The following is a 27,993-nucleotide window of genomic DNA, read 5'->3' on the forward strand; positions in this document are numbered from 1 at the left end:
ATGGATGCCAGGGACAGCATCGTCATCTTGGGCGATTTCAACCTTGGCACTGTATCGTGGCTTAGAGATGCTCACGGCTTCTTCTTTCCTGACATTTCCCGTTCATCGTTCAGTCCGGCTTCTCTCTCCTTGCTTGACGCGTATTCAACCGCAAGGCTTCAGCAAGTGAATGGTGTTCTGAATGCAAACAACCGTTTGCTCGATCTGTGCTTTGTCGGGGAGGATTTGGGACAAAGCTGCTCTGTTACCCATGCTCCGGCACCGCTCGTCAAAAACTGCAGACATCATTCACCTCTACTGTTGACGCTTGCAATCGATCCTGAGAAACGCTTCCAAGACCACGCCGAAACCGTCTTCTACAACTTTCACAAAGGAGACTTCGAGCGAATGAATAACTTTCTCGCTAATGTGGATTGGAATGCGACACTAGACTCCGGGGATGCGAATCTGGCTGCCTCGACCATGTGTGGTATCATATTCTACGCTATCGATCAGTTTGTGCCTAAAAAACTACGGTGTAAACCTGCCAAACCCGCCTGGTCGAACTCTGATCTTAAGCATCTGAAAAAGGGTGAAAAGGGCTGCACTGAGGAAACACAGTAAATATCACACAGATTCTACGAAGGCTAATTACGTCCGCGCCAACAACGAGTACAGAGATCTCAATGCAAGCTTGTACAACGCACATCAGTCTCACTTGCAGAGTCTCAAAGCTAATCCTAAGGAATTCTGGCGATATGTGAACGAGCAACGGAAAGAAACGGGATTGCCGTCCAATATGACTGATGGCGTTACTGATGCCAACTCCGTCGCAGATATCGCCAATATGTTTCACACACAATTCAGCAGCGTTTTTTCAGACGAAGTTCTTGATGCTCAGGAAATTGCTGCTGCCACGAGTAATGTCCCTCGTACGTCGGTGTTTGGTTCTCCATTCACCATCCACAGCGACATGGTGATTTCAGCCGGGAAACAGATGAAAACATCAACAGGATCTGGTCCAGATGGCATTCCCTCATTAGTACTGAAACGTTGCTTAGACACTCTTTCAGAGCCCTTAGCTAAGGTCTTCAACTTGTCAATGACCTCCGGAGTTTTTCCAGAATGTTGGAAGGATTCGTTTGTTTTCCCTGTTCACAAAAAAGGATGCAAGCAGACTGTCGCCAATTACCGCGGAATAGCTGCATTGAGTGCTATCTCCAAACTATTCGAGCTAATTGTCCTGGAAAAGTAGGTTCAAGACTGCTCGTACAGTATTTCTCAGGATCAACACGGCTTCATGCCTAAGCGCTCGACGACGACTAATCTAACTGTTTTTACATCGTTCATTATTCGTGAGATTGAACGTGGCCATCAAGTTGACGCCATATACACCGACCTCTCTGCAGCTCAGAGATGCCAGATTGTTCAAAACATATGGCAGGAAAAGCTATCTCTTCGCCGTGCTCGTCATATATTAATAACAGATGAACCCTGTTTTGCGCGGGTGTGATCTCCAGGCATTTGTTCTTATTCCAAAGGAGCGTTTCCTGTTGCCCAAGCAGCAATTCTGTCTCATTATCCACGGCAATGGTTTGCAGCTCAATGTGAGGATCCACTGCAGGGATTTCAAGACCATCTATGGCGATCTGATCAATTGTGATCCCATAGCGGCGGTATAGTGGTGTCCTAATCTAATAAGAAAGCCACGTTTTAACCGTAGTATCCTAGAACAACATTCGAGCAAAAAGAAAATTATCAAATAACTTTCATATGACACATGTGATTTCGTTCTAATTCCTCAATTTGGTGTCAATTAAACCATTTCTGATCAGAAATGTTATAACTAGGACATCGTTGCTTGCTATTTTCAGAATTCACACAAGCACACATCAGCAGCTCTTATTATGAGAAAAACACAAATACATACATTCGTTACGGTGTCGTATGACAGGGCCTGTCGTATAACATTGGTACTGTTACTTGAAAGCTTGTTTAGCAAGTGTCGGAAGCAAAGGCAGTCGATTATCACAGAAAATGTGTCGACTACGGTCGACCGACACGACTTTGATTCGCCTTCACACGGCACCTTCGAAAATTTTTCTCTTCTAGCAAAGATTTACAGTATATTATGGGAACTTTCTCCGGAGTGAAGAGTTTCACGCACAGTCTGACGTTTGCTTACCGGATATTTCATAGGAGATAAAAGCTACAGAGTCGCCGTCAACGCCAATTCTATCAAGAAGCGGATAAGTGAGCAAGAAAACGGTGGTATTTTACTTTATGCTTCTTTCCCTTCAGAATCAGATTATACTCTAGATTGTAAAATTTGATTCTGAAGGGAGACGGATACTGAAGAAAAAATCCGTAGAAACTGTACCGAATTCCGTAGATTTTGCCTACGGATCCGTATTTCCGTAAAAAATTGTAAAATCCGTAGATCTACGGAGATTAAAGTAGATCTGCCATCTCTGCTGCAGCTTTCGATAGAGTGAACCATGAAATTACCATCTCTAAATATGACAAAATGGGTGTTCATGGGAGTCTACTTACCTGGCTTCGCTCCTATCTGACTGGCAGATCTATGTCTGTTAAGATCGGTGACTACGCTTCTCCACCCTTCATTGTTACATCTGGTGTTCCTCAAGGCAGCCACCTGGGGCCATTGCTTTTCCTGTTGTATATGAACGACGTGAACTTGATCCTCAAATGCCTTAAACTCTCGTACGCCGACGACATGAAGCTCTACTACGTAATAAAAGGGCCTCAAGACGCTCATTTCCTCCACCAAGAACTTGAAGTCTTTGATGATTGGTGCCGGATAAACAGGATGTCTTTAAATGTGTCCAAGTGCTCGGTCATCTCCTTTGGCCGTAAACGGGCGATGCATTTCCACGATTACACCTTAAGAGGAATAAGCTTGAAACGCGAATCGACTGTCAAGGACTTGGGAGTCATGCTCGATTGCAAATTAACGTTCAAGGATCACATTGCCTATGTTGTATCTAAAGCTTCATCGCAGCTAGGATTTTTATTCCGTTTCGCCAAAAGCTTCAAGGACGTGTATTGCCTGAAGGCTTTATACTGTTCCCTGGTTTGACCTATACTGGAATACTCTGCCGTTGTTTGGTCGCCATTCTATCAGAATTCCATCCATAGAATTGAAGCTGTTCAGCGAAAATTTATTCGCTTTGCGTTGCGACACCTTCGTTGGCGCGACCCGCGTAACTTGCCGAGCTATGAAAGTCGCTGTAACCTCATCGACCTGGAGCTCTTGGAAGGAAGGCGTAATGTGGCGAAGGCTTGTTTCGTTGCGGATCTTCTGCAAGGGAACGTCGACTGCTCCACACTTCTCAGTCTTCTTGACATCAACACTCAACGACGGGACCTCCGGCTGCATGCGTTCTTCAACAACCGGCGTTCGAGGACCAACTATGGCGTACACGAACCAATGTTGAGTATGTGCCGCGTTTTCAATAGTTGTTATTATGTGTTCGATTTTAATGTGTCCCGCGAGAAAAATAAGCGTAGCTTTAAGAGATGTTTGCGTTAATTTTGTGTTTGAAGCAGTTTTGATGTCTAGATATAGAAAATTGTCATTAGGGTAACTATTTTATCTGTTGACAAGTAAAAATAAATAAATAAACACACGGCCTAGATAGAAAGTTTCCATTTTGGGTAAAGTTATTCAGATGGAAAAGATCTCTCCTAAGGTAAAAAGTTTAGTTCAAAATGCACTCACCAGACAGCGCTAGTGTGACATTCATTTAAAATTGTTTGCCCTAACTTAACGTTTAGACAAGATAGAATGTTCCCGTCTTCGGCAAAGTTATTCATATGGACAAGAACTATCCTATGGTAAATAATTCAGATCAAAGTTAACTCACCAGGCGGCGCTAGAGTGGCATTACTTTTTCAATGTTTGCCCTAACATAACATATGGATTAGATAGAAGGTTCCCGTCTTCGGCAAAGTTGTTCAGATGAACTGGACCTATCTTCAGAATTAGAGTTTAGTTCAGAAAACACTTACCAAGTTGCACCAGTGTGATGTTAATTTTAAACTGTTTTCCTAACCTAACGCATGGACTAAATAGAAGGTTTCCGTATTCAGCAAATTTTTTCAGATGAACAAGACCTATTTTGTGGTAAAAAAGTTCGACACAGGATTCACTCACCAGGTGGTGTTCGTGTGACATTAATTTAGAATGTTTGCCCTAACTTAACATCTTAACTAGATTGAAAGCTCTCAATGTTGGAAAAGTTGATCAGATAGACTAGCCCTATTCTACGGCAAACAGTTTAGCTAAGAATTTACTTATCAGTTTTCACTTTTGCTTCACATTGTTTCGAGTTTTTTGGTTTTTTTTTTGGTTTGCCTAGATGGAAGTTTTTTGATTTCGACCAAGTTTTTAAGATGAACTAAAACAAATATATAGTAATCCTCAGAGTTTAGAATTCATTTCCCTAAAGTGTCATATTGTTTAGATTTTTTGCATTAATTTTATATTTTAAGTAATAAGAATATCGCTCTCTTTAGCAATTTTGGTCAGATGAAAAAAAAATCTATTAGTTGCCAACTCTGTACAGAAGATTCCTGACATCCAAATTAAGAAATAAATACGCAATTCAATTTAAGCTTTTGTTTATTTGAAAATATATTCTTAAAAATAAGAAATGGTACATATCAGTCACTATTGCTCACCAACTAATCATCACCATCTTCACTTGGCTTGGATATTAATTTAATCTATAAATGACAAAGTTATAAGCGTTCAAAACCTTACACCTTTTCGTAACGGTTGCAATGTTAGATTTTCGATTTACCCCAAGTACCTTCCCGTAAGACGTAGTCTACGTAAAAAAAAAACCTCAATAAACTTTCTGAGTAAGTTCGTAGTAGTTCGGCGTAATTCATGGTAAGTGTTCATTCGGCATTCATTTTGTAGATCTTCGACGAGATGTTCAGGAAACGTACGAAAGGTGAGGAACTCCATAGAAGAGCAAATCGAAATATGTACATGTGTCATCACATCATCGCATCACCCACGATGATTGAATTTTCAAAGCCAGCTGCACCGGGACGTCGCATTTGCTACAATCTGAAGCAATGAATTTGTTTGAAATTCAATTAAACTTTCAGCTCGTCATCTCCCCTGACACACAGCTTGAAGCATATCAATTAAACATCTCGATTTATCTTGATCCATCTTCACGAGCTCATCTAACATTCGACACAGCTGTTCATCGGAGAGACAAAGTTACAGCAGTGGGTACAAACTTTGTGATGCATTCGGATGAACAAAGTTCACAACGGCGGCATCGCACACAACCACAAACAAAACAGTGTCACCATTAAGGACGATTGCAATATACAGCGCCGAAGTTGGTTGAATGTAGAAAAGTTGATCCTTATCCGGGACGTCCGCTCTGCGACTAATGATGGTGTCGCCTTCAGAAGGGTGAAATTGTGCAGTCTCCTGATCAAAATGTAGTAAGCGTAATTTGTTCACTCATTAATCGAAGTTTTGCTCTGCCTCTGAAATTTTGCTCTCCACTCAAATCTGACACTCAGCATCGAAATGGTAAAAAGTGCAATAATTGACATGTCAAACAATACTTGTTTCGCCTTTCTATGGCACTTGGTTTGTTTGCGGAAGTGCCCTTCTCCTTTTTTTGTGGTTCGAAGCAAAGCAGTTCAGCTCCCCGAACGATTGTTTGGTTCAGCGGTTACTTTTCCAGTGCAATAAAAAGCAAAACAAAAGTGCAATCAAGTTACACGCCTTTCTTCGAAACCAACTGGTACGGGGAAAAAAAAATACATGGGATACAGCTGTGCTCGTCTATTCGAACCTCTCCAGGTGGAGTACTTGGCAAATAAATTCGAAAAACATGTAATTCTCGTTTTATTGTGTGACATATTTGCTCTGGGAATTCTCTTATCCTGGAACTTCTTGAAAGCTTTTAGATCTGACAATTTGTCATAGTTACTATCCTTTAAGTGGATGGGACTGTGACGGATCCCACAACCTTCAGCACTCTGAGAGCATCCCCGGTGCCCTGTCAAACTTTTATTTCAAGTATTACTTCTTCTTAAACACACTTTCACTACCAGATATCCGAATAAAAATCCTTTCAAATTGGTTTTCCCACCTCTTTTGGCACAATTTCCATCCAAACAACTTAACGGGCCAATAAGATTTCCGACAGGGACAATCTTCATCCATTCTCCTGTTCCTCACTAGGAATGGGTTTACCAACCTTTTTTTTTTCCTCTCATACCTACCATTCGATGATGATGGCGAGAACGAGGGTGGAAAGGAAAACGTAGACCTGTCATGGTGCTATTTCTTTTCTTTTTTTCTTGCTAACGCTAGCTATCGAGGGAATTTAATAAATTGATGCTCCCCGTTACCTGAGAGATGAGCGAGCAAAACAAAATTGGTGGAAGATGTTTTGGCTCGTTGTTTTGCTGATTTTTAGCTACCGGATCGTGAGGGGAGGCAGAAGGGAGTGCGTGATGAAACCATTGCTACGGGATTAGAAGAAAAATGAGTTTATTTTGGCAGCGATCATGCCTTAAAGGTGACATGACAAAGAATATTGCGATTATGTTTTTGTTTTGTTTGGAACGTGCTTTCTATTACTGTTTTCGTTTTAAGGGGAAACGTTGGATGGTTTTTTGTCTATGAAGATTTCAATTTAAGATTGGTCGAAGCATACCACAGTCAACTCTCCCATTTTCGATCCCTCCCTAACACGACACTTTCTCTGATTAGATGGGAATTCAGCGTTCTTCGTCCCCTATTGCCATACAATTGAACAAATTGATTTCAAAAAATTCCTCCACAACGCGATGATCCATTCAGTTTCAAGTGAGGGGGAGTCGACTGTACATCTTTTAAAAAAGCTTGTTTATTACTCTACTTTACATTAACTGAATTTATACTTTTATTTTAATTTTACTTTACTTATACATTACTTTTACTTTACTTTTACTTTACTTTTACTTTACTTTTACTTTACTTTTACTTTACTTTTACTTTACTTTTACTTTACTTTTACTTTACTTTTACTTTACTTTTACTCTACTTTTACTTTACTTTTACTTTACTTTTACTTTACTTTTACTTTACTTTTACTATACTGTTACATTACTTTTACTTTACTTTTACTTTACTTTTACTTTACTTTTACTATACTGTTACTTTACTTACATTATGAAATATTTTGAACGTTAATAACTCAGCTGCCCCTGAACCAATTTCAATAATTTTATCACCAATCGATTCGAAATATTCCTACGCATCTGCTAATGTCACTATTGAAAATTGTACAAATTTGCAACTGTTGCTATGATACTTAAAATTATCACCGATTGCCTGCAAAAAGCGATTTCCCTAACACAGATTTCAAAGATGAATTCCATCCGGTCTCACCCGGATTATTCAATCAGCAGGTGGTGAGTGGTGGTGTTCTCCAGTACACAACGAAAGGCTGAGTGCAAGCAGCGAGCTGCAGCCCACATGAGCATCCATAGAAGGGGCAAGAAGTCACACAGCTGTTGATCGGAATCAGTAGCTCTTCGTGAGTCGCTGTGGGCCATGTATGTCAAGTGCGTCATACTAAGGAGTATAAACAGAGAGAACCCCGCTCACATTCCTATTCCTATACAAAACACAAGCTCCTGCTGCAGTTAAAAAATAAGATTTACAACTCCATAGGGCTGCCCCTTGTAGTTTTTTTTTTCTGAATTTGATTCAATTCTGGATCTGTGTTTGCTGATCTTTTGATTCACTTTTGCGTCATTTTTCCTGAACTTTTCTATATTCTTTTTAATGTTTGCTTCACTTCTGTTTTTCATTTGTTTTTAACCTTGGCTTCACTTTTGCTTCACTTTGATGTAAAATTTATGATTAACTTTGATTTGGATGATGATAAAAAAATAGAGATGCTAAATAGATAAAAATGCAACGCTATATAAAAACAAAACATATGAATCAAAGTAAAAAAAAATATCAAAATTTAAGCAAAGTGTAAAATGAAGAAAAATATTGCTCTACGTTTGATAAATTATTGATTTAATTCATATATTTTGTTTTTCTATAGCTTTGATATTTTCATATTAGCTTCTCTTTTGATTTAATATTTCAGCGCTATTGCTTTTCTTTTATGTCATTGATGCATAATGTTTGTGCATTTTTATTGATTGTTGTTCTCTTTGCTCAATTTGCTCAATTTATGTTTATATTTGTCTTCGCTTTTGCTACTCTATTAATTCACTTTTGCTTTTATTTCCATTCACTGTTGCTTCTTTATCCATCATTTTTATTTCAAATTTGCATCTGTTATGCTTCATGTTTCCAACACTTTTTTTCTCCTTGGTTTGTTTTCCGTACTGAGTACCAATGCTACCGACGTCAGGGAGGCTGCTCTCACACCTGGATCCTACCTATCGACCAGGGACCAACGGCTTCACAGTAGCAGTAGTAGCAGTAGTAGCAGTAGTAAAAGTAGTAGCAGTAGTAGCAGTAGTAGCAATAGTAGCAATAGTAGCAGTAGTAGAAGTAGTAGCAGTAGTAGCAGTAGTAGCATAGTAGCAATAGTAGCAATAGTAGCAATAGTAGCAGTAGTAGCAGTGGTAGCAATAGTTGCAATAGTAGTAGTAGTAGCAGTAGTAGCAACAATCAATACGAAACTAACGATTTTAAATTGGCTCACCACTTTAGTAGCCTATTGGTCCCAAGCAAACGATTAACGTACCCTATTCTAGTTGAAATTCTATTACCACACTATGTTTGTTTTGATTCGCTATGAAAGTTTGACAGATAACATCAGGGGTGTGTGGATTCATGCAGAACATGCAGGGGTGAGTGAAATAGCTTGGGATTGCTTGGGACCGTTGTTCTGGTACTGAGTGAGCCAAAAATAATAATGATTTTCTTCGGGACCCAGTGGTCTTAGAGTTACCTCTATGGTAGTAGCAGTAGTAGAAGTAGTAGCAGTAGTAGAAGTAGTAGCAGTAGTAGCAGTAGTAGCAATAGTAGCAATAGTAGTAGTAGGAGCAGTAGTAGCAGTAGTAGCAATAGTATCAATAGTAGCAATAGTAGCAGTAGTAGCAGTAGTAGCAATAGTAGCAATAGCAGTAGAAGTAGTAGCAGTAGTAGCAATAGTAGCAATAGCAGTAGAAGTAGTAGCAGTAGTAGCAGTAGCAGCAGTAGTAGCAGTAGTAGCAGTAGTAGCAATTGTAGCAATAGTAGCAGTAGGAGCAGTAGTAGCAGTGGTAGCAGTAGTAGCAATAGTAGCAATAGTTGCAATAGTAGTAGTAGTAGCAGTAGTAGCAGTAGTAGAAGTAGTAGCAGTAGTAGCAGTAGTAGCAACAGTAGCAATAGTAGTAGTAGGAGCAGTAGTAGCAGTAGTATCAATAGTAGCAATAGTAGAAGTAGTAGCAGTAGTATCAGTAGTAGCAATAGTAGCAATAGTAGTAGTAGGAGCAGTAGTAGCAGTAGTAGCAATAGTATCAATAGTAGCAATAGTAGCAGTAGTAGCAGTAGTAGCAATAGTAGCAATAGCAGTAGAAGTAGTAGCAGTAGTAGCAATAGTAGCAATAGCAGTAGAAGTAGTAGCAGTAGTAGCAGTAGCAGCAGTAGTAGCAGTAGTAGCAGTAGTAGCAATTGTAGCAATAGTAGCAGTAGGAGCAGTAGTAGCAGTGGTAGCAGTAGTAGCAATAGTAGCAATAGTTGCAATAGTAGTAGTAGTAGCAGTAGTAGCAGTAGTAGAAGTAGTAGCAGTAGTAGCAGTAGTAGCAACAGTAGCAATAGTAGTAGTAGGAGCAGTATTAGCAGTAGTATCAATAGTAGCAATAGTAGAAGTAGTAGCAGTAGTATCAGTAGTAGCAATAGTAGCAATAGTAGCAGTAGTAGAAGTAGTAGCAGTAGTAGCAGTAGTAGCAATAGTAGCAATAGTAGCAGTAGGAGCAGTAGTAGCAGTGGTAGCAGTAGTAGCAATAGTAGCAATAGTAGCAATAGTAGTAGTAGTAGCAGTAGTAGCAGTAGTATCAATAGTAGCAATAGTAGAAGTAGTAGCAGTAGTATCAGTAGTAGCAGTAGTAGCAATAGTAGCAATAGTAGCAGTAGGAGCAGTAGTAGCAGTGGTAGCAGTAGTAGCAATAGTAGCAATAGTAGCAGTAGGAGCAGTAGTTGCAGTGGTAGCAGTAGTAGCAGTAGTAGCAATAGTAGCAATAGTAGCAATAGTAGTAGTAGTAGCAGTAGTAGCAGTAGTATCAATAGTAGCAATAGTAGAAGTAGTAGCAGTAGTATCAGTAGTAGCAATAGTAGTAGTAGTAGCAGTAGTAGCAGTAGTATCAATAGTAGCAATAGTAGAAGTAGTAGCAGTAGTATCAGTAGTAGCAGTAGTAGCAATAGTAGCAATAGTTGCAATAGTAGTAGTAGTAGCAGTAGTAGCAGTAGTAGCAGTAGTAGCAATAGCAATTGTAGCAATAGTAGCAGTAGGAGCAGTAGTAGCAGTAGTAGCAATAGTAGCAATAGTTGCAATAGTAGTAGTAGTAGCAGTAGTAGCAGTAGTAGCAATAGTAACAATAGTAGTAGTAGGAGCAGTAGTAGCAGTAGTATCAATAGTAGCAGTAGTATCAGTAGTAGCAATGTTAGCAATAGTAGCAATAGTAGTAGTAGTAGCAGTAGTAGCAGTAGTATCAATAGTAGGAATAGTAGCAGAAGTATCAGTAGTAGCAGTAGTAGCAATAGTAGCAATAGTAGCAGTAGGAGCAGTAGTAGCAGTGGTAGCAGTAGCAGCAGTAGTAACAATAGTAGCAATAGTAGCAATATTAGTAGTAGTAGCAGTAGTAGCAGTAGTAGCAGTAGTAGCAGTAGTAGCAGTAGTAGCAATAGTAGTAGTAGGAGCAGTAGTAGAAGGAGTAGCAGTAGTAAAAGTAGTAGCAGTAGTAGCAATAGTAGTAATAGTAGTTGTAGTAGTAGTAGTAGTAGCAGTAGTATCAATAGTAGCAGTAGTAGCAGTAGTAGAAGTAGTAGCAATAGTAGTAGTAGTAGTAGTAGTAGCAGTAGTAGCAGTAGTAGCAGTAGTAGCAGTAGTAGTAGTAGTAGCAGTAGTAGCAGTAGTAGTAGTAGTAGCAGTAGTATCAATAGTATCAATAGTAGGAAAAGTAGCAGTAGTAGGTAGTAGGTAATATGTAACAGGTAGTAGGTAGTATGTAGTATGTAGTAGGTAGTAGGTAGTATGTAGTAGGTAGTAGGTAGTATGTAGTAGGTAGTAGGTAGTAGGTAGTAGGTAGTAGGTAGTAGGTAGTAGTAAATACCTTAATAGTCTTAATTTACTACTTTGGTCTATGATAATAATTTTACTAAAACTTAGCTTCTCAACTTCGTTATCAGATTAACTGCTACTTGTATGAAATTAACCTTAGTTTTATAGTGCTCATAGGTAGAATGAAGTGGTAGGTATATGATGTTGATGGTTTACGCATAAATAACAGAAGGGCATATAGAATTAGGTTGACTTCCCAAATCGGTGTAAATACGAAAGAAGATCTCAATTTAAATTTTATTCATACCTAATTCTTTATGGATGATTTAACTAAGAATGCCAAATTGCTATAGAAGTATCGGATTTTGCCTCAGAAGTAGACAATATAATCAATTATAATATTTTCTAATTATATAAACCCTTTTCATATGGAATTCTCGATTAATCCAAGTGATTAGTTGCAAATTAAGTAGACAAAATTGAATCACAAATTGAGCTTTATTAGGTTCTGAGATGATTTTGAGCTTCACTGGTTTAATTTTGTGTGAAAATGGTACGTTAAAAATCAGTTCAGACATGAAAAAGTATAGTAAATAGTGGTATTATAAGTAGTAGTAGCAGAAGTAGTAGTTAGTCTAGAGTTATTAGGAGCAGAAAATCAGACATGAATAAGGATAAATCAAAGTACCAGAACCTGGCCACACATTTGAGTGTACTCTAGGGAAAACCCGGATGCGATCAGCCCGGTATGTATTGCATGAGCTGACGAGTTCAAATGGGGCGGACAGTAGATTTGACTTTTGGCAACGAAATCTGTGCATATGATTGTATACATCGTTTGCAACGTTTTGCATGATAACATTTCAAATATTGCCTTAATTTTTAAACCTCAAAAATATATTATATTCGATAAGATGAGCTTGACTTTTCTGATTCCAAATCTAGCGTTGAAGGCAAGTGACATGTGTAGGCTATGAGCTGATATTGAAATTAGTTGACGAATCTAAATTGTACGTCTATATATTAAATCGATACACTCAGAAGATTAAGTAATCCTTTCCCATAGTTTGCGAGCAATATCTTTCCTAATCATATTTATTGCCTTATCCTTCCGAAATGCCGGCCGTACTCTGAAATCGATATATTTTATGCACCTAAGAGAGTTTCACCACCTACTCGTCGGCATCCTGCAGAGATTCGGAAAAGCATGAGCAAATTGGATTTACCCTTTGAGCAGCAGGAGCACCACCAGCACCGTGTCGAGCCGAGAGTCGGTCTTTTGCATTGGCATCGAAATCAAAAGCATAAATCTCCTTTGATTGCTCTTAGGTTTGTTTAATATTAATGTATTTCTCTGAGCTGCTGCTTGCTATTGTGGCTTGGGATCTCCCAGTTGGGAAGACAATGCTCCCCCAGCAGCAGCAGCAGCAGCCGCCTTATTGCCGAAGGGCGATCCTTTTCCTTTTCCTGTTTACTCCACGTTCCACGAGAGGAACACACTTTCTAGGAGACTGACGAAAAACAAACAATCATAACGGAAAGCCAAACGCAACTTGTGCTGCTGGTAGCAAGCTTCTCTACGACTTTGATATCTTAAGAACACGGGAGGGCGTCTCGAAAAGAACACAAGAACGAAGCTACCTTGGAGGGGTTTTTGCATGCATTCTAAGTTCGAGGAAAGGTTGGAGAATTTATGATTCGAGCAATGAGAAATTAGTCTTCTGGTAAGACGGTAGGTAGATAATGTGAATGGGTGGATGATTCATGCCATGCTGGTTGGAGGGGGTGATATTTATCTTTATGGGCGTTGAAGTTTTCTTTTGAGTATTTGCCCTGTTTGCTATGCCGAGCTGTACATGATGTAAAGGTTACGACTTGCACTGCTGTCTGTCTTACGTCGCTCGCTGTGACATATGTTTGACCACTGAAGTGCTGTTTGTTGTTTTATTTGAGTTGACTTGAATTAGTTAAAGAGTGAACTGCTCTGTGCGGCATAACAGTCTCATTCGCATTTTTGTTGAAAAAGAGTTATACATTGGTCAGATAATGTCGTGAAAAATACCAATACTACATTGTCCCGTTCATAAGAGTCCATAGAGAAAAAAAAATCTTCAACAGCTGTTTGCTCAGCTTGCTATTTTCACGAATGGGTCAACTATGTTGAAAAAGGGCAGTACAAGTGAAAAGTAAATTATACAAATGCCACAGAAAATTCCATAAATTTGATTCGCTTCAAAATCTCCGCCCATTAGCATTCTCATAAATTTCATCACTCCACAGATAAATCCATCTCTCGAATGTCGACGGAAAAGCGCAAACATAAAACCAGCGTTCCAAACAATAAGAGTCATGCGAAATGCTTTTTCAGTCGTATAGAGGAATACCCTCACTGATATTATATGACTGGGCTGCTCTCCAACCAATCGAGCTGACTTAGCACATGGTTGACAACCTATACATTGTGGTGGGTGTACTGAACCCACCCACCGTGATCATCGGGGGATTCCTGCGTTGGTTAGGGTGTCAATTAATATATAGGAAAAAAGTGACCCCCAAATTTCAAAGTGTAAAATATTGCCTCGAAAAAATACCCTGTTCAAAATTTGAGCTCAATTGTACAACATTTAGGAATGGCGCAAAATCGTCAGAGTTTGATTTTTTTTAAATCGAAAATTCACCCAAGGGATACATGGAATTTTGGTTTTTGAACTTTTTTGTTTGATGCATATGACTAGGGACAGTGGAAATTCGCGATTTCGCGAAAGCCGTAAATTCCACAAAGTTTGGCTACGGCTGCAAATTTCCCTAAATTCCGCGAAATTCCGCGAAATTGGTTAAAAATGAAGGATATTGAGTCTGGTCTTAGCTATTCCATCATCAATCTGATAATACATTGATATTTTTCGATGCCAAATTGACAAAACATCCGTCACAACGATTTTCTCCAACATGAGATCTTTCCTACCTGTTCACATGGATGAAAATTACCGGCGACAAAACTATCAAATCGCTTGCATCGCTCGTAAATTTTTTTAAGACCAACAATTGAAATGGCCTAAACTCCATTTTGTAAACAAACCTTGTAAGGCCATTTTCTCGTAAACCGAAACCTACATTCGCGAACCGAAGCCACAACCGGGTACAGGAGAATTCCCCCTACCTGTTCATTCTGTTGGTTTCCCTTGGCGGACTTCGGTTCGCGAGAAAATGGCCTTACAAAGTTTGTTTACAAAATGGAGTTAGGGCCTTTTCAATTGTTGGTCTTGGTTTTCGATGAGTATTTTGAAGCGACTTTTTTTTAAAGCGGTGGTTGTCTTGGCTTGCTGTTGTACGGGTTTGTTTTGATTGTCAAGTGTTAACGCCCAAACGCACTATGGGCGGAAGCGGAACGGTCAAACGAAAAGTTTGACAGTTGTCCCAAATTACATCAAGATGCCGGATTGGTTATAACTAACGGGTGTACAATAAAAACTGAGAATGATTTCAGTGCCGTCCAGCGTTTTTGTGAGAGCATCGCGACTAAGTTGCGTCGTATGGCTGCACGGGAAAAAAAGAGTTCCCATATTCGTGAACCACAGCCGTCAACCATAGTTCATGGTGTATATTTGAGAAATTTTTAATTCACGGTCCGTTCCCGTTTTCCGAGTGACCAGGGCCCCTCTCCAATATTCATTGACGTTTTTTTTGAAGAATAAACATTATGTTTTTGATAAAAAATACTGAATTCGTCGAAAAAAAATTTTTTTTTACTAGCTATATGACTGAAAAAATCTCATTTTTTATTGAACACCCGTTAGAGAGGGTCCAGTATAATAGAGGAGCGGATTCAAAACTAACTGTGTTGGCAACCTGTGCCTAGGTCATTTCTAGCAACACTTCCAATGGAATCAAGATAGGCGCTGCTCGATTGGCTCTGGCTTTCCCTAATAAAAAATTTCCATAAGCGAACGACAAACCAAATGATCGAACTGTTCCATAAATGGTTTGAATGATACCCCGAACGAGTCGTTAAGCAAATTAACCATAACATTTTTATTATGGTTGACAGTTCGTTTAACTAAAAAACAGTCAGTCCGCTCCTCTCTTATACTAGACCCTCTCTAGTTCTAACTAGTTTTCAATCCGAAAAGTAGGCTCACTCAGATTGTGCTTTTCCGCTGCCGTTTTGCTTCCACTGTCATTGCGCTTGGGATTTTAATAGTGCAATTCAAGCATAAATTGTCAAAAGAACGTACATGCTTTTCCTACGAGTTAATGAAAAACGAGGTTTGAAATTTCAATGAATTATGGAAAATATATTTAGGCTGTGAACCATTTGCCGAGTTAAATTTAACTCTTGGTTAAAACTGACATTTCGAAAGTTATTCTCTGTGTTCGAAAATCCCTGTACTGTCGATCGACCGGTTTTGTCTGTCAGAAATAACCATGCTCGGATAGCAGGGCTCATCGATAACTTTCCATTTGTCAAATTTTAACCAAAAGTTAAACAAAATTCGCCAAATGGTTCAGAGCCTTAATAAACGCCCTATTTGGTCTTCTTTCATTGTTTTTTAAAATGGTTTTGATACAATTTTTCAAGTCAGTGATGCCGGTTCTACGAAGGGTTCAGTATTGATTGAATTTTGCAGAAATGATCCGTAGGACATAAGCTTACCCAAGTAACATTTTAAGTTTTATGAAATACTACAAAGCAACTATAAAACAACATTAATAAAACCCTGGTCAAGGCTATCTTGCCATTAATGCATCCACCAAAACCTCATTAAGACTAGAATATGTCTAGTTGGCCCACCCTGAAGAAGGTTCTGAAGGGTGTATTCTCGAAGCTCTTCAAGATTGATTTACTGCAAAAGGTTGTATGACGAACGCATTGAGAACCATTTGAAAACTACAACAAAAGCTATTTAGCAACAATAAAAACCCTTTCCGAGCCATTTCCCCTAGCCGCTTACTAAATCCACTAGGAAAGCATCAATCAAGATAGAAAAGGATTTATGAATCCGATCTTATCAAAATAATTAAAATAAAAACTGATGGTATAAAAATTGTGTTGAATATCCAAATTTATTACAATAGTTCTCATTATGTGGCCTAGTTTTAAGTGCCTTATTAAATGTCATGTGAAGTGTACATGAAAACATCGAAAAAAATAGGTCCGCTCTCGTAAAACGTCGATTTGACTAATTATTTTACATTGAACCAAATAAATTATTTTTCAGATCGAGCTAGGCCGAGATTATTTTTTTATGATTTTCGCATTTAAATGTTTGCTCATTGCTAAATTTATCAAAATATAGTTATATCCAAGGAAATATAGATAGAAAATCGAAGATTGTAAAAAAAACAAGCAAACTAATTGCAACATGGCGGTGGCATAAAAGTTGATTTTCATGGGTCATTTGTGAAAAAGTTGTTTTGCTTTTAAGAAATCCATAACAAAATCCTCAGGTTGTAAAATGGCTTTTATGAAGAAAACTTGCAGGCTGAATTGTATTTATCTAAAGCCATTTTGCTTGATCTTAACCCGTTCAGATTTATGGCAGCATTTATGGAGGTAAAGTTGCCTGCAAAAGTTAAACGTCAAAGTTTGTTTATCTTTCGATAGTTGCGCTGTTAGATTCAGCGTCCTTCCAGGAGATTATCTCCCGATGGCTTGGAAGCAGTTACTAAGAAAGTGTTCACAACATTTCGCATTTCGCACAGCTGTAACCTCGATAATTCCCGAAAAGATTCCCTTCTTCCGGATGGTTCTGGAAGTGCACCATCAAACGATGCAGAAATGTACAGTTGAATTAATTTTTTCCAAGTGATGACCCTTTCACCGAATAAAATCGCAGCTATGGATCGGAAACCAACTAGTGTCCGCTAACTGACAGTTTCAGTGGTTTGCTGTCGGTACTGACACAAGTTATTCCGATCTTCATCTATTCGCAAGGTCTGGAGAAGGCTGGTCTGTTTTCAGGCTATTTTGACAATGTTTTATGAATTTGAGGACCACGCTCACCTCTCTCTTCTCCACCAGATGCTCAGTCGTTGATTGTACCAGTTCCACCGGACGTGCTGGTTCTGAAATCGACCTCCCTTCGGTCGTTAGCATCGCTTGAATTTTTCTTCCAACTTCGTTTATCCTTCGATATATCCTTGTCATAAATTTGGTTTTTATTCACTGTGAGGATCCATCCTTAAAATTCAATTTGTAAACAGAGGAGATTTTATGATACCCTTATAAAAGCCTAAAAGGCAACAATATGTGTTATTTGCTCTCATTTAAAACTTAATGGTTTTATGATTACTTTTATAATGATAGAACAGGTTAATAGAGTATTTTATCAAGACATTAATAAAAAATTGCTAATGAAGTTTATGATTGATTTGTAGAACAGTTTTATGGTGGGATTGAGAACAACTTTAAATTTAATTTTAAAACAAGACAGTTTTTGACTTCTCGACAGACTGTAAAAGGTTTTTAAAACAGCGAAAAGGTGAACTACTAAGCAGGAACGTGTTACACTGCGAAATGCTGTATTTAAACTAAATGGATCATTCATTGCCATTATAAAACCATCATAAATCAGAGTGGATGCCAAATGATTGCAGAATTGTTACTTGGGTAGTCTATCTTTAGGGATTTGTTTTGTTAGTTTTGCGTGATTTTTATTTTACTGGAAACAAGCTTTTAATCGTGATAATGTACCATTCCGATTCAAATTTCGGACGATTCAAATTTCGGACACTTTCATTTTTAATTAAATATTACATCCAGTTAGAAACAAAGTAATAATGTTAGATGATCGTGGAGGGCACTAGTCAAAAAAATTTAAAATTTACATGTGGATCATATTCGACCGAGATAATCAACTTTTAAAAGTGTCCGAAATTCGAGTTTAAGTGTCCGAAATTTGAATCGGCACGGTATCACCTTTCAACAAGGGGTGAGACAGGTTTACTCTGAGTTGCTTTTTGGCAGCGAGTAACTTGCAAGTAACTCAATGTACCTCAATATTTTCTCTGCCTACTTCGTTTACGCTTTTTAAGCATAGGTATACGTCTCATATTAGACGTCAGTTTTGATTGTAAATAAAGTAATCCCAAGTGTATCCTGAGCCTTTCGAATAATTGGAATATTATGGAAGAACCTGTGCCGGTGCCTGCTTACTACCAATAACAACCTATACTTCCAACCAGCTTTAAGGGTTGTTCTTCCTCCTCAGCAACCAGTCACAGTCTGAAATCTCTGATCCAAAAAGGTCTCCAATATTCTTCTAAACATCTGGAATTCCACCTATAATGCAGCGATCCCATCATCTTCGATTTCTCCAGTCGTAACAGCAGTCCCATTGGAAAAGGCATCACCAGTCAATGTGGCAATAACTAATGCATTCCAAAACTTTTTGAATCAATCGTAAACGGCAATATTTTTCAGCAGGTGAAAAATCTTATTACAAGTAAACAGTACGGCTTTTTTAAAGGTCGCTCAACTACCTCTAATCTTCTAGAATATGTATCTTTCATTATTAAAGCGTTGGACAGTGGCAAGCACGTTGAAGCGCTATACACCGACTTCAGTAAAGCATTTGACCGCATCGACATACCATTATTAATCCTCAAATTGCAGAAAATAGGAATGGAGCCTGGACTTTTGAATTGGCTTCAGTCATACCTAACACATCGTAAACAAATAGTTCGCTTTCAAAATAAACTTTCAGAACCAATTTCAGTCACCTCTGGGGTACCCCAGGGTTCTCATTTAGGCCCACTTCTTTTTATTTTGTACATAAACGACATTTCCTACATACTTAAAAAAATAAAATTGCTTGTATATGCAGACGACATGAAGCTCTTTATGAAAATAAGTAATTCTAGCGATGCAGAAGAATTCCAGAATGAAACCATTATACATATTCAACACCTGGTGTAGTAAAAGTCTACTTCAACTGAACGTAAAAAAATGTACTGCAATAGCATTTAGCAGAAAAATTGAAACACCGCATATTGAAATATCATTAGGCAACCAAATAGTAGAAAAAAGCAAAATTGTAAGAGATCTAGGTGTAATCCTAGACTCCAAACTAACTTTTATAGAACATTATAATACTATCATTAGTAAAGCAAACAGAATGCTAGGCTTCATCAAAAGGTTCAGTCATAATTTCGAAGACCCATACACTATTAAGCTTTTATATACCACATATGTAAGGCCAATTCTGGAATACTGCCACCTAGTATGGAATCCATACATTTCCATACACGAAGAACGCATAGAATCTGTCCAAAAACAATTCCTTTTATATGCTTTACGTAAATTGAATTGGACTGCATTTCCATTACCATCTTATGAAGCGCGCTGCATGCTCATCAATATACAAACACTTAAGGAGCGCCGCCAATTTGCAATGCTTTTCTTCATCAACGACATTATTTCAATGCGCATAGATTCGGCAGAAATTCTCGCACAATTAAATTTTTACACACCTTGTCGATATCTTAGAACACGGAATTTATTTTCAGAAACATCGTACAGAACAAACTATGCAAAAAATAGCCCAATCAATCGAAGGATGCGCCTATATAATTTGCATTGCGGAACTATTGACATCACTATGTCCAAGCAGCAAATAAAAAAAAAAGCTAAAACAGAATAGAATTAATGCATAGTATGTAAGTAAACATTGTAATAATCATTGTATGTAGTCTACACTGGCTTGACGAAATGGAAATAAATAGAGTTGATAGTTCCTCAAATTCCGACCCCCTTTCAACTAACATTCCCGTTGGCACCATGGCAAACATAGAGTAGTGAGCAATATTTCAACCATGGCCCCTCCAACGGCACCCGCCGCCACAGTTTCCGGTATAGAACATATCTCCCCGGTAATCGGGGCAACAACCCAATCCAGCTCCGAAGACAACGCTACAAACCATTACCCCGTGGAATGTTCAGCCAGAGCATCAGTGCAGCCACTGCCACTGCCCAAGCCGAAGAGGAGGATGACGGTGAAGTAGCTGCTGTTTCTGATGAGTGCGATCTTCGTTTGAACTTCAAACCCAATAACGATGTACCGGACGAAACCGAAGTGAAAACCCGTCAGGAAGACGAAGCACAAATCCTGGAGACTTCGGTCGACGGCCGTAGAAAAATCTCGGTGGTATAAAGCAAAAAACGGAACCATCCGTATGGCCCAGTAAAAGCACCAAAAGCGGGGATGGATGTCCCCCGTCAGCAAAACGACGCCGTGGTAATTCAGAGCTCGGTTCGTAGTTTCATCCAACGGCAATTCGTCAAGCAATGGGACGGGATTGCTTCGACGAGTATCGATTTTGAGTATTTGGTTAGGCCGAGGGGGACGACTCTATCTACGATGCAGAAAAGATTGTGTTTTGCTGTGGCTAGCTGCACGCACGCTGAGTAGATAGAAGGAAGATTTATGTCGATTTTGAAGATTTCCTGCAAAAAGATGAAGCACGATGCAAGTAGATGCGAGAAATTAAAGATGATTTTTCGAAGATTGATTCGCTAGTGTGAGATTTTTTGAGCATCTAGAATTGAGATTTACATGTGTCACCCCCCTCGGGTTAGGCAGATCGGGGTTTTCTACCACATCAATCAGGTAAGCATTCGACCGTCGTAAGTGTAAGGTTGCAACAGGTTCCTTTCACGTTCACGGTTGGTAAGGGTCGAACGAAGGTTATTAAACTGAGATGAACTAAGTGTCTCCTAGTTCCACTTTTCTTGTCGTTTTGTTTGACAGCAGCTTTTCGGCGTCGCATGAAAGTGCACCTTCAAATGTTGCTGTGATGCGAAAGGTAAGAAAGCAAATGACAGCGATCTTGCTCACTGAGCAATGTGAGTTACTCGAGGTGCCTCAAAAGTAACTCTGAAATTTCTCATGATTAGGAGCTGTCTCGCTCCTTGCCTTTCTACCACCGCTCATCACTTTAACCCATAAAGTACCAGGACGAACGAATTTGTTTCAACAAACTCGTTCTCAGCAATGCCACATCGGATTTTCATTAACTATGATTTTTATTCAAGGGGAATAGTTGAACTAACTTTTGTCGTAGGTACCACCCCCTTAGAACCCTTCTCGTTCTTGGTAGATGTAAATATGTCTGTGTTTTTGTACTTTTTTAACTAGTTTGACCAAATGTTTAAAGTTTTCATGTGAATCGGTTGTCTGGTGCAGGTGGTACGATACGGTAAGGTTTAATCATATTCATGAAAACCATATCATGTGGTGGTTCCAATCACGACAAAAAAGTAAATATGCCTAATGAAAACAGTTTGAGATGAATCCTGTGACACATGGCCACATTGACATCGGTTCCTGTGATCCTGAAACCCAGTTCTTTAGGCCATAGTCATATTGGAGGCAAGTGAATCATACTGCATATCAAATCATAGGATATGGCCATGAACAATTATTGCATCTGTTTGAATGCCTCCAGTATCTGGTTCCGTAAATTCTGGATTATGACTAGGAATGATATATACGTTTCGGAACCGATGCCACACTGGCCAAAATCATCTCAAATCATTTTCATTCACTTGATTCTACCTAATTGACAGGATTTGACATGTCACAAGATACTTTTGCCTGAGGTATTACAATGTCCTACAGAACCGATTTCCGGGACTCCCGGAACCGATAATATCGTAGTTATACGTTATGGAAATATCTACATTCAGTCTTACTAATCATATTTCATCTATCTGAAATCATTTGCTGCACCAGACAACCGATTCGCATGAAAAATTAAAACATTTGGTCAAACTGGTTAAAAAAGTACAAAAAACACAGACATATTTACATCTACCAAGAACTAGGAGGGTTCTAAGGGGTGGTACCTACGACAAAAGTTAGTGCAACTATTCCCCTTGAATAAAAATCAAAGTTTATGAAAATCGGATGACGCATTGCTGAGAACGAGTTTGTTGAAACAATTCGTTCGTCCTGGTACTTTACGGGTTAGAATAACTACGCCATTTCCGGCCTATTAAGCACAACCCGCAATTAGTCTTTCTTCAAGTTATTATTACTTATGGCTTCCAAATTTATTTACCTTTCCATATGTACCGTAAGATTTGATAAAGAGAAACCAATAGTTGAGAAATTGTCAAAAGTCTAACATTGTTTCTTGACGCCAAACTCGACCTAACGTATTGAAACGCCATTGAAACGCCAATGAATTCACTTCGGCCTATCGGATGAAGATAAAAATTGATTCGGTCCGAGCGCTTCTTTTGTTTTTGGGAATAATGGGTGCAAATCACACATATCACACATTCTCATTGAGTTCGTGCCGTAGCTTATTAACTAAAGTATCGTACCAAACGCATAATTGACTTGTTAACTTTGAAATCATGGATTTATTTGAAGTTTTCTGCTCGATAGGCCCAAAATGGGTGATTAGGCCGAAGTAGTTCTCTACCCTAATATGTACACAACAAACAAATATAATAAGTATGAATCAATGTTATTCATGATGATGTATTGAACTCATTGATTGTAAAAGTGGTTACAATATTACAGATGGAAAGTTATCGATAATACCTGCTATCCGAGAATGGTTATTTTTGACAGACAAGAAATTAAATTTTGACAACCGTGGCTCGAAAACCGGTCAATTGACAGCACGGGGATTTTTGAGCATAGATTGACACTGATTAACGACAAATAAACAAACAAATTAAAACAACTTTCGAAATGTCCCTTTTAACCACCAGTTAAATTAAAGTCTGCAAAAGGCTCACAGTCTAGGTAGATACAAATTGTATTTTCATGGGATTCAGCTAGTTAGGCCTATTCTGCGCGGCGTGTGAGGTGAGGTGACACGCTCTCACTTGTGAAGTGACAATTGTCACCTCGGGTGAGGTGACTCTCCGTGCAAATCAAATGGAGAGTCACCTCACCCGAGGTGACAATTGTCACTTCACCATCACTTCACGGTCACTTCACCTCACACGCCACGCAGAATAGCCCTGACTGCTAGGTATGTTTAAAAAATGACAAATGTTTTTTTTTTTTTTTTTTCTAATGCAGCCACCAGATGAGTCACAACAGTTTGCCTCTTAACATTTTCCTAGCGCAACAGACAGTATTCTCATTTTATTCCGAGCTACCGACGTATCTTCGCTGCAAAACAAAAACCGGTGTATCTGATCTGACGCATAAGAAACCCGATCTGCCAAATCGACGAATCATATATATGTGAGCAGCAAACAAGGAAAAGTCTAGTTCGTGTTTTCAAAAACTCAACATGTTTCTTAATTCTCTTAAACGTCATCCCTTATCAACCTAATAGCAGAAACAGATAAAAAAGCATTAACTGTTAAATATTATTTAATAATCTCATGTGGGCATTGCTATCTAATGTTTCTAATTTCCTATCAAATGTTATATACGTCCTTTTGAAAAGATATGTTTGGATTCCTCGGTGCAAACGATGTAAATATTTACGTTATTTGACAAACCTCAGGTACCGTAAAACGAGGTATCTTTTATGGTGCGGGTAACTTTGATAGTAGAAGATAATGATTAAATTTACTCCCTGCACTATTTCCAAATTGGAAACATTGGATCGATTTTGTAGCTTATGGTGTTGCCTTTGATATTGTTTAGAGTTTGTGTATAGTATGACGGCAAATTTGAAGCGGAAACTTAAATTGAACGAAGTTCAAAAGTTCCTTGCGAAGATCATGGAAATCGGAAGTGTTCACCACAATAGGGGGAACCTTTTCCTTTTTGGCATTAAGCCGGGAGTGTTTAATGGATTTTTTTCTGGATGATGAACCATTTTCATCATCCGTAAGCATATCAAATTGATTGCTCAATTGAATTTCATCAGAAGAGGGGCCAAGCGGTTGCTCTTTTCTTTTGCGCTTAGGCGCCATGGTGGCATAACCAAGTTTCTGATGGTCCCACCACTTACCCCTACAAAAGTTTGAGCTGGAAGATTTATCTTTAAGATAATTAAATGTGACATTTTAACCAGGTTAGCAAACAAAATCACACTGGTTACAGTTACAGATATATATTCCTTCTAGAATTTACAGTTGCTTCACAGCGATAAAAATGTGGAAAAGCTCAGGCGTTCACCTCTTAGTTCGCCTTTTTGTCCACCTAAAATATTCATAAGTATTACAAGTAATCAAGAGTTAATGAACAATCAGCAAAGCATCTTATTACACTAGCAACCCCGAAATCTGAGGCTATCTTAATTTTCAGCAATGTCAGGAATGCTCGCGAACCCCCAACATTTACCAGAAAACTTACTACCAACTCAAAGTAACTTTTTTTTACCTTTGGGATGAGTACTTAAGGGGGTTAGATTTTGATAAGTTCTTTAGTGAGAATGACACTGATGCAGACTGCACATTGTAGTCGAAGTACGTATCTGTCATGGATACCAACATTAATGAAGTGGAATTAAATGGAAGATAACCTGTTGCTTAAATGGAAGGTAACCTGATGCTGTTTTATTTAAGCATTCCGCTAACAACCCAATTTCATTATTTCAATATAAGTTTATACTTTTATCCAAATCGATTTTCAAGCAGATTACTAAAAGAATCTTTGCTCAATGAAGAAAAATAACAATCTGCGACAATCTCAACCTCTAACAAACAATTTGCCGGACTACTTTGTCTATCGAAGTGTATTGACGAAGCAAAGCAGCGCACGTCGTGTCGCATCATATTTTGTCAGTCAGCATTTCAATAAGAGTTTTGTCAGTGAAAAGCGAGAAATGTAGCACATCAGTTGTCACGGGATATTGATGAAATAATGCAGTACAGTTTTTGACAATTAATTTTTTCTTAATATCACCAGATCTGGACGTTTCGTGCATTTTTAAATCATTTGACATCAAGCAAATCAGTCGAAACCCAAAATTTCATTGAGTGATCTATTAATTTAATACTCAAACTTTGACGATTTTACGCCATCTTCAAGATCTTTTTACAAGTCAAAACACATTTTGCACATGGTCGGTTTTCGAAATTCAAGCTGACCATTTTCAGTGGCACCCTACTGTAGGTATAGGAAGATAGGTGAAGCAAAGATAAATGATTCCGAACGCCGCCGCCCACCACCCTCGACCGCTGACTACTGATGATGCGCACAGGACACTGTAGCAGTGCCTGTCACGACTTTTCATCATTTCTGCTCGTTCCCTCGTCATGACACCGTCTTCCTCCGCCCAAATTTTCCGTTGAATTTTTCAGACCATGTGGAAGATTGATAACGCACAGAAGAACGACGAATGGATGCTGTTTTGAATGCGCTTCATCCCTCATCCTTCATAGCTAGCTTTCAGAATCATAAGGGCCTAACTCTTTTGTTAAAAGCTTGGCTGGCTTAACCTTCACGGTGCGTTTGATGCCGCTTTTGATAGCGAATACATCATTTTAGTAAAATGTACTGGACAAATTTCGGAAAAATCATCGATGATCGCAGCTAGGCCCTTATGATTCTGATCGCTAGATATATATCCTAGCTCTAGGGATGAAAATTGAGCTTAATGAAGCCGCATGCCAAAAGTGCTTCAAACCGTATGGCTCGTTAAAGGTAAACTTCAGCGAGCCACCATCTGCTCCAGCCAACACCTCACATTTTCAGCGACATAAATCTCATCATCTAACCTCCGATTCTACACGTTAGCGATGCCAGCTGGTAGTGGAAATATTCATCTACCTGATGGTGTCATTACTTTGGATATGTGAGCTTTTATTCGTGAGAATCATCAATCAATTCTGCCCTTTTCAAATGTCGATGAAGAAATCATACACGATGCTCGTTACTTTACGGCAATCATCGAGTAGTATTTTCAGCATGGAAACAAGTTGCTAGCAAATTGTGTGATTCCTCCCGAATTAGACCATTTCTCAAGGGGCAATCAACTCTGCACACTGTGCCGAAACACAGCATGATACACTGTTCGGCACATTAAGGCACACTTGGACAAGTAGGATACAGGCAATATAATATAAAACGGCATCATTGTTGAGTGTTGATGTTTTGCCAATCGTTGCTAAGGTTAAATATTTTGTTTACTCCCAAATGAAACTAGCGAGAGAGTGTCATACATAAGACTGGTGATACAAGGATTCCATCAAGAATATAAAAAACAACGGATACCCACCGGGTTTTGAAGATTGTCCGAAAAATTATTTAAGTATTGTCTGAACCATGAATCTCTTCAAACCTAGCAAAACCATAGAGGTAACTCTAAGACTAGTAGGTCCCAAAAAAACGTGCTCAACTTTTTGTGCTCAACGAAGTCCGCTGCATGTTCCACTCGATAGTGAAGTCTCGGATATCTAAGTTTTCCACCACCATCGACGCCTTCGTTCTTCCCAAGGTCACCGTAGATCTGCCTTCAATCTCCGTCGATGCGTCGAGTTGGTCGCTTTCGACAGGAATCCAGTTAACTGGACTCTTCAATGTTGCTGGTCGAATCACTTTGGGCGAATTGGTTGGATTATCAGCGGCAAAACTCCTGAACAACATTCAAGATCTTCCGTAGTCTGCAACGTCGCTACCACTGCCGACATCCATCGTAATATGGAGCGATTTTGGGCCATCAAGGACGATTCAACGGTCGTCCACTCTGCATTCGAAGCCTACTGCGAGAAATTCTTCAGTGAAACTACTCTTCGCTGCGAGAATGGACGGTACATGGTACGAGTACCGTTCAAGGAATAAGTTCTGGAAAATTTAGGAGACAAAAGACGTACTGCACTCCACCGTTTCCGCCTGATCGAGGGTCGTTTCGGGTGCGATCCTAAATTAGCCGCCGAGTATCGGAAATTCATGGACGAGTACGAAGATTTGGGGCACATGGAGCGAATCGATGAATCAGATGCAGTGTCAGGGCCTGCATACTTCCTTCCACATAATCCAGTCATTCGCGAGGAGAGCAGTACAACCAAGGTCCGTGTCGTCTTCGATGCTTCTTGCAAGAGCTCCACCAGAATTTCCTAGAACGACGCTATGCTAGTGGGTCCAATCGTTCAAGAAGATTTGCGGTCCATAACGATGCGATCTCGCCTGCATCCTATAATGATAATTGCTAACGTCGCCAAAATGTATTGGCAAATTGTTTTGTTTCCCAGAGACTGCCGATTTCATCTGATATTCTGGCGTCCTTCACTATCAGAACCGATCCGCATCTACAAATTGAAGACCGTAACCTACGGCACCGCTTCAGCCCCGTATCTAGCCACTCGAGTACTGAAGAAGCTAGCGGAGGATGAGAAGGAGAACTATCCTCTAGCAGCGAAGGCAACCTGTGAAGATTTTAATGTCAACGATTTCTTTCCGGGTGCACAGACTGTCGCCGAAGCAATCGAACTACGGGAGCAAATGGATGCTATGTTCAACTCGGCTAGAATGCAGCTACGAAAGTGGGCGAGCAATTACCATGAAGTTCTAGAAGGAGTTCCGGAAAACAACCGTGCCTTGCAACCTTCGATGGATTTCGACAAGGATCAGTCCATCAAGACACTGTGTTTACACTGGGAGCCCTGTTCTGACCAGTTGAAATAAATCGTTCCTGAAGCAACAGCCAAGTCCTCAACAGTCGTCACGAAACGAAGTGCCCTTTCCTGCATCGCCAAACTGTTCGACCCACTTGGTTTGATGGGTCCGGTCGTAGTCATCGCAAAGACCTTCGTGCAGGCATTGTGGGGATTGAAGGATGGCAGCGGAAAGCAGTACGAGTGAGACAAGGAACT

The 27,993-nt window shown here is 39.3% G+C and overlaps 1 protein-coding gene across 1 annotated transcript; it reads left to right on the top strand.

Moving 5' to 3' along the window:
- LOC135710523 (uncharacterized) lies at positions 1–27,982 on the top strand. Its single transcript, XM_065233123.1, has 5 exons — positions 1–599; positions 8,960–11,173; positions 20,200–20,387; positions 27,417–27,767; positions 27,825–27,982. The coding sequence occupies exons 1-5, from the start codon at positions 1–3 to the stop codon at positions 27,980–27,982; spliced, it is 3,510 nt and encodes a 1,169-aa protein (XP_065089195.1).
- The last annotated feature ends 11 nt before the right edge of the window (positions 27,983–27,993 follow it).

The sequence above is a fragment of the Ochlerotatus camptorhynchus genome, unplaced genomic scaffold (genome assembly GCF_037179485.1).
Source record: "Ochlerotatus camptorhynchus isolate MF236.1 unplaced genomic scaffold, CSIRO-AGI_Acam_v1.1 ptg000391l, whole genome shotgun sequence".
NCBI lineage: Eukaryota > Metazoa > Arthropoda > Insecta > Diptera > Culicidae > Ochlerotatus > Ochlerotatus camptorhynchus.

What these genes read in the sequence shown, in the direction of transcription:
- LOC135710523 (XM_065233123.1), top strand. Translation starts at nt 1, where the DNA reads ATGGATGCCAGGGACAGCATCGTCATCTTGGGCGATTTCAACCTTGGC. An exon ending in GGAGACTTCGGTCGACGGCC is followed by an intron (nt 20,388 to 27,416) that starts GTAGAAAAATCT and finishes CTTCACTATCAG; the next exon opens with AACCGATCCGCATCTACAAA. An exon ending in TCAGTCCATCAAGACACTGT is followed by an intron (nt 27,768 to 27,824) that starts GTTTACACTGGG and finishes CTGAAGCAACAG; the next exon opens with CCAAGTCCTCAACAGTCGTC.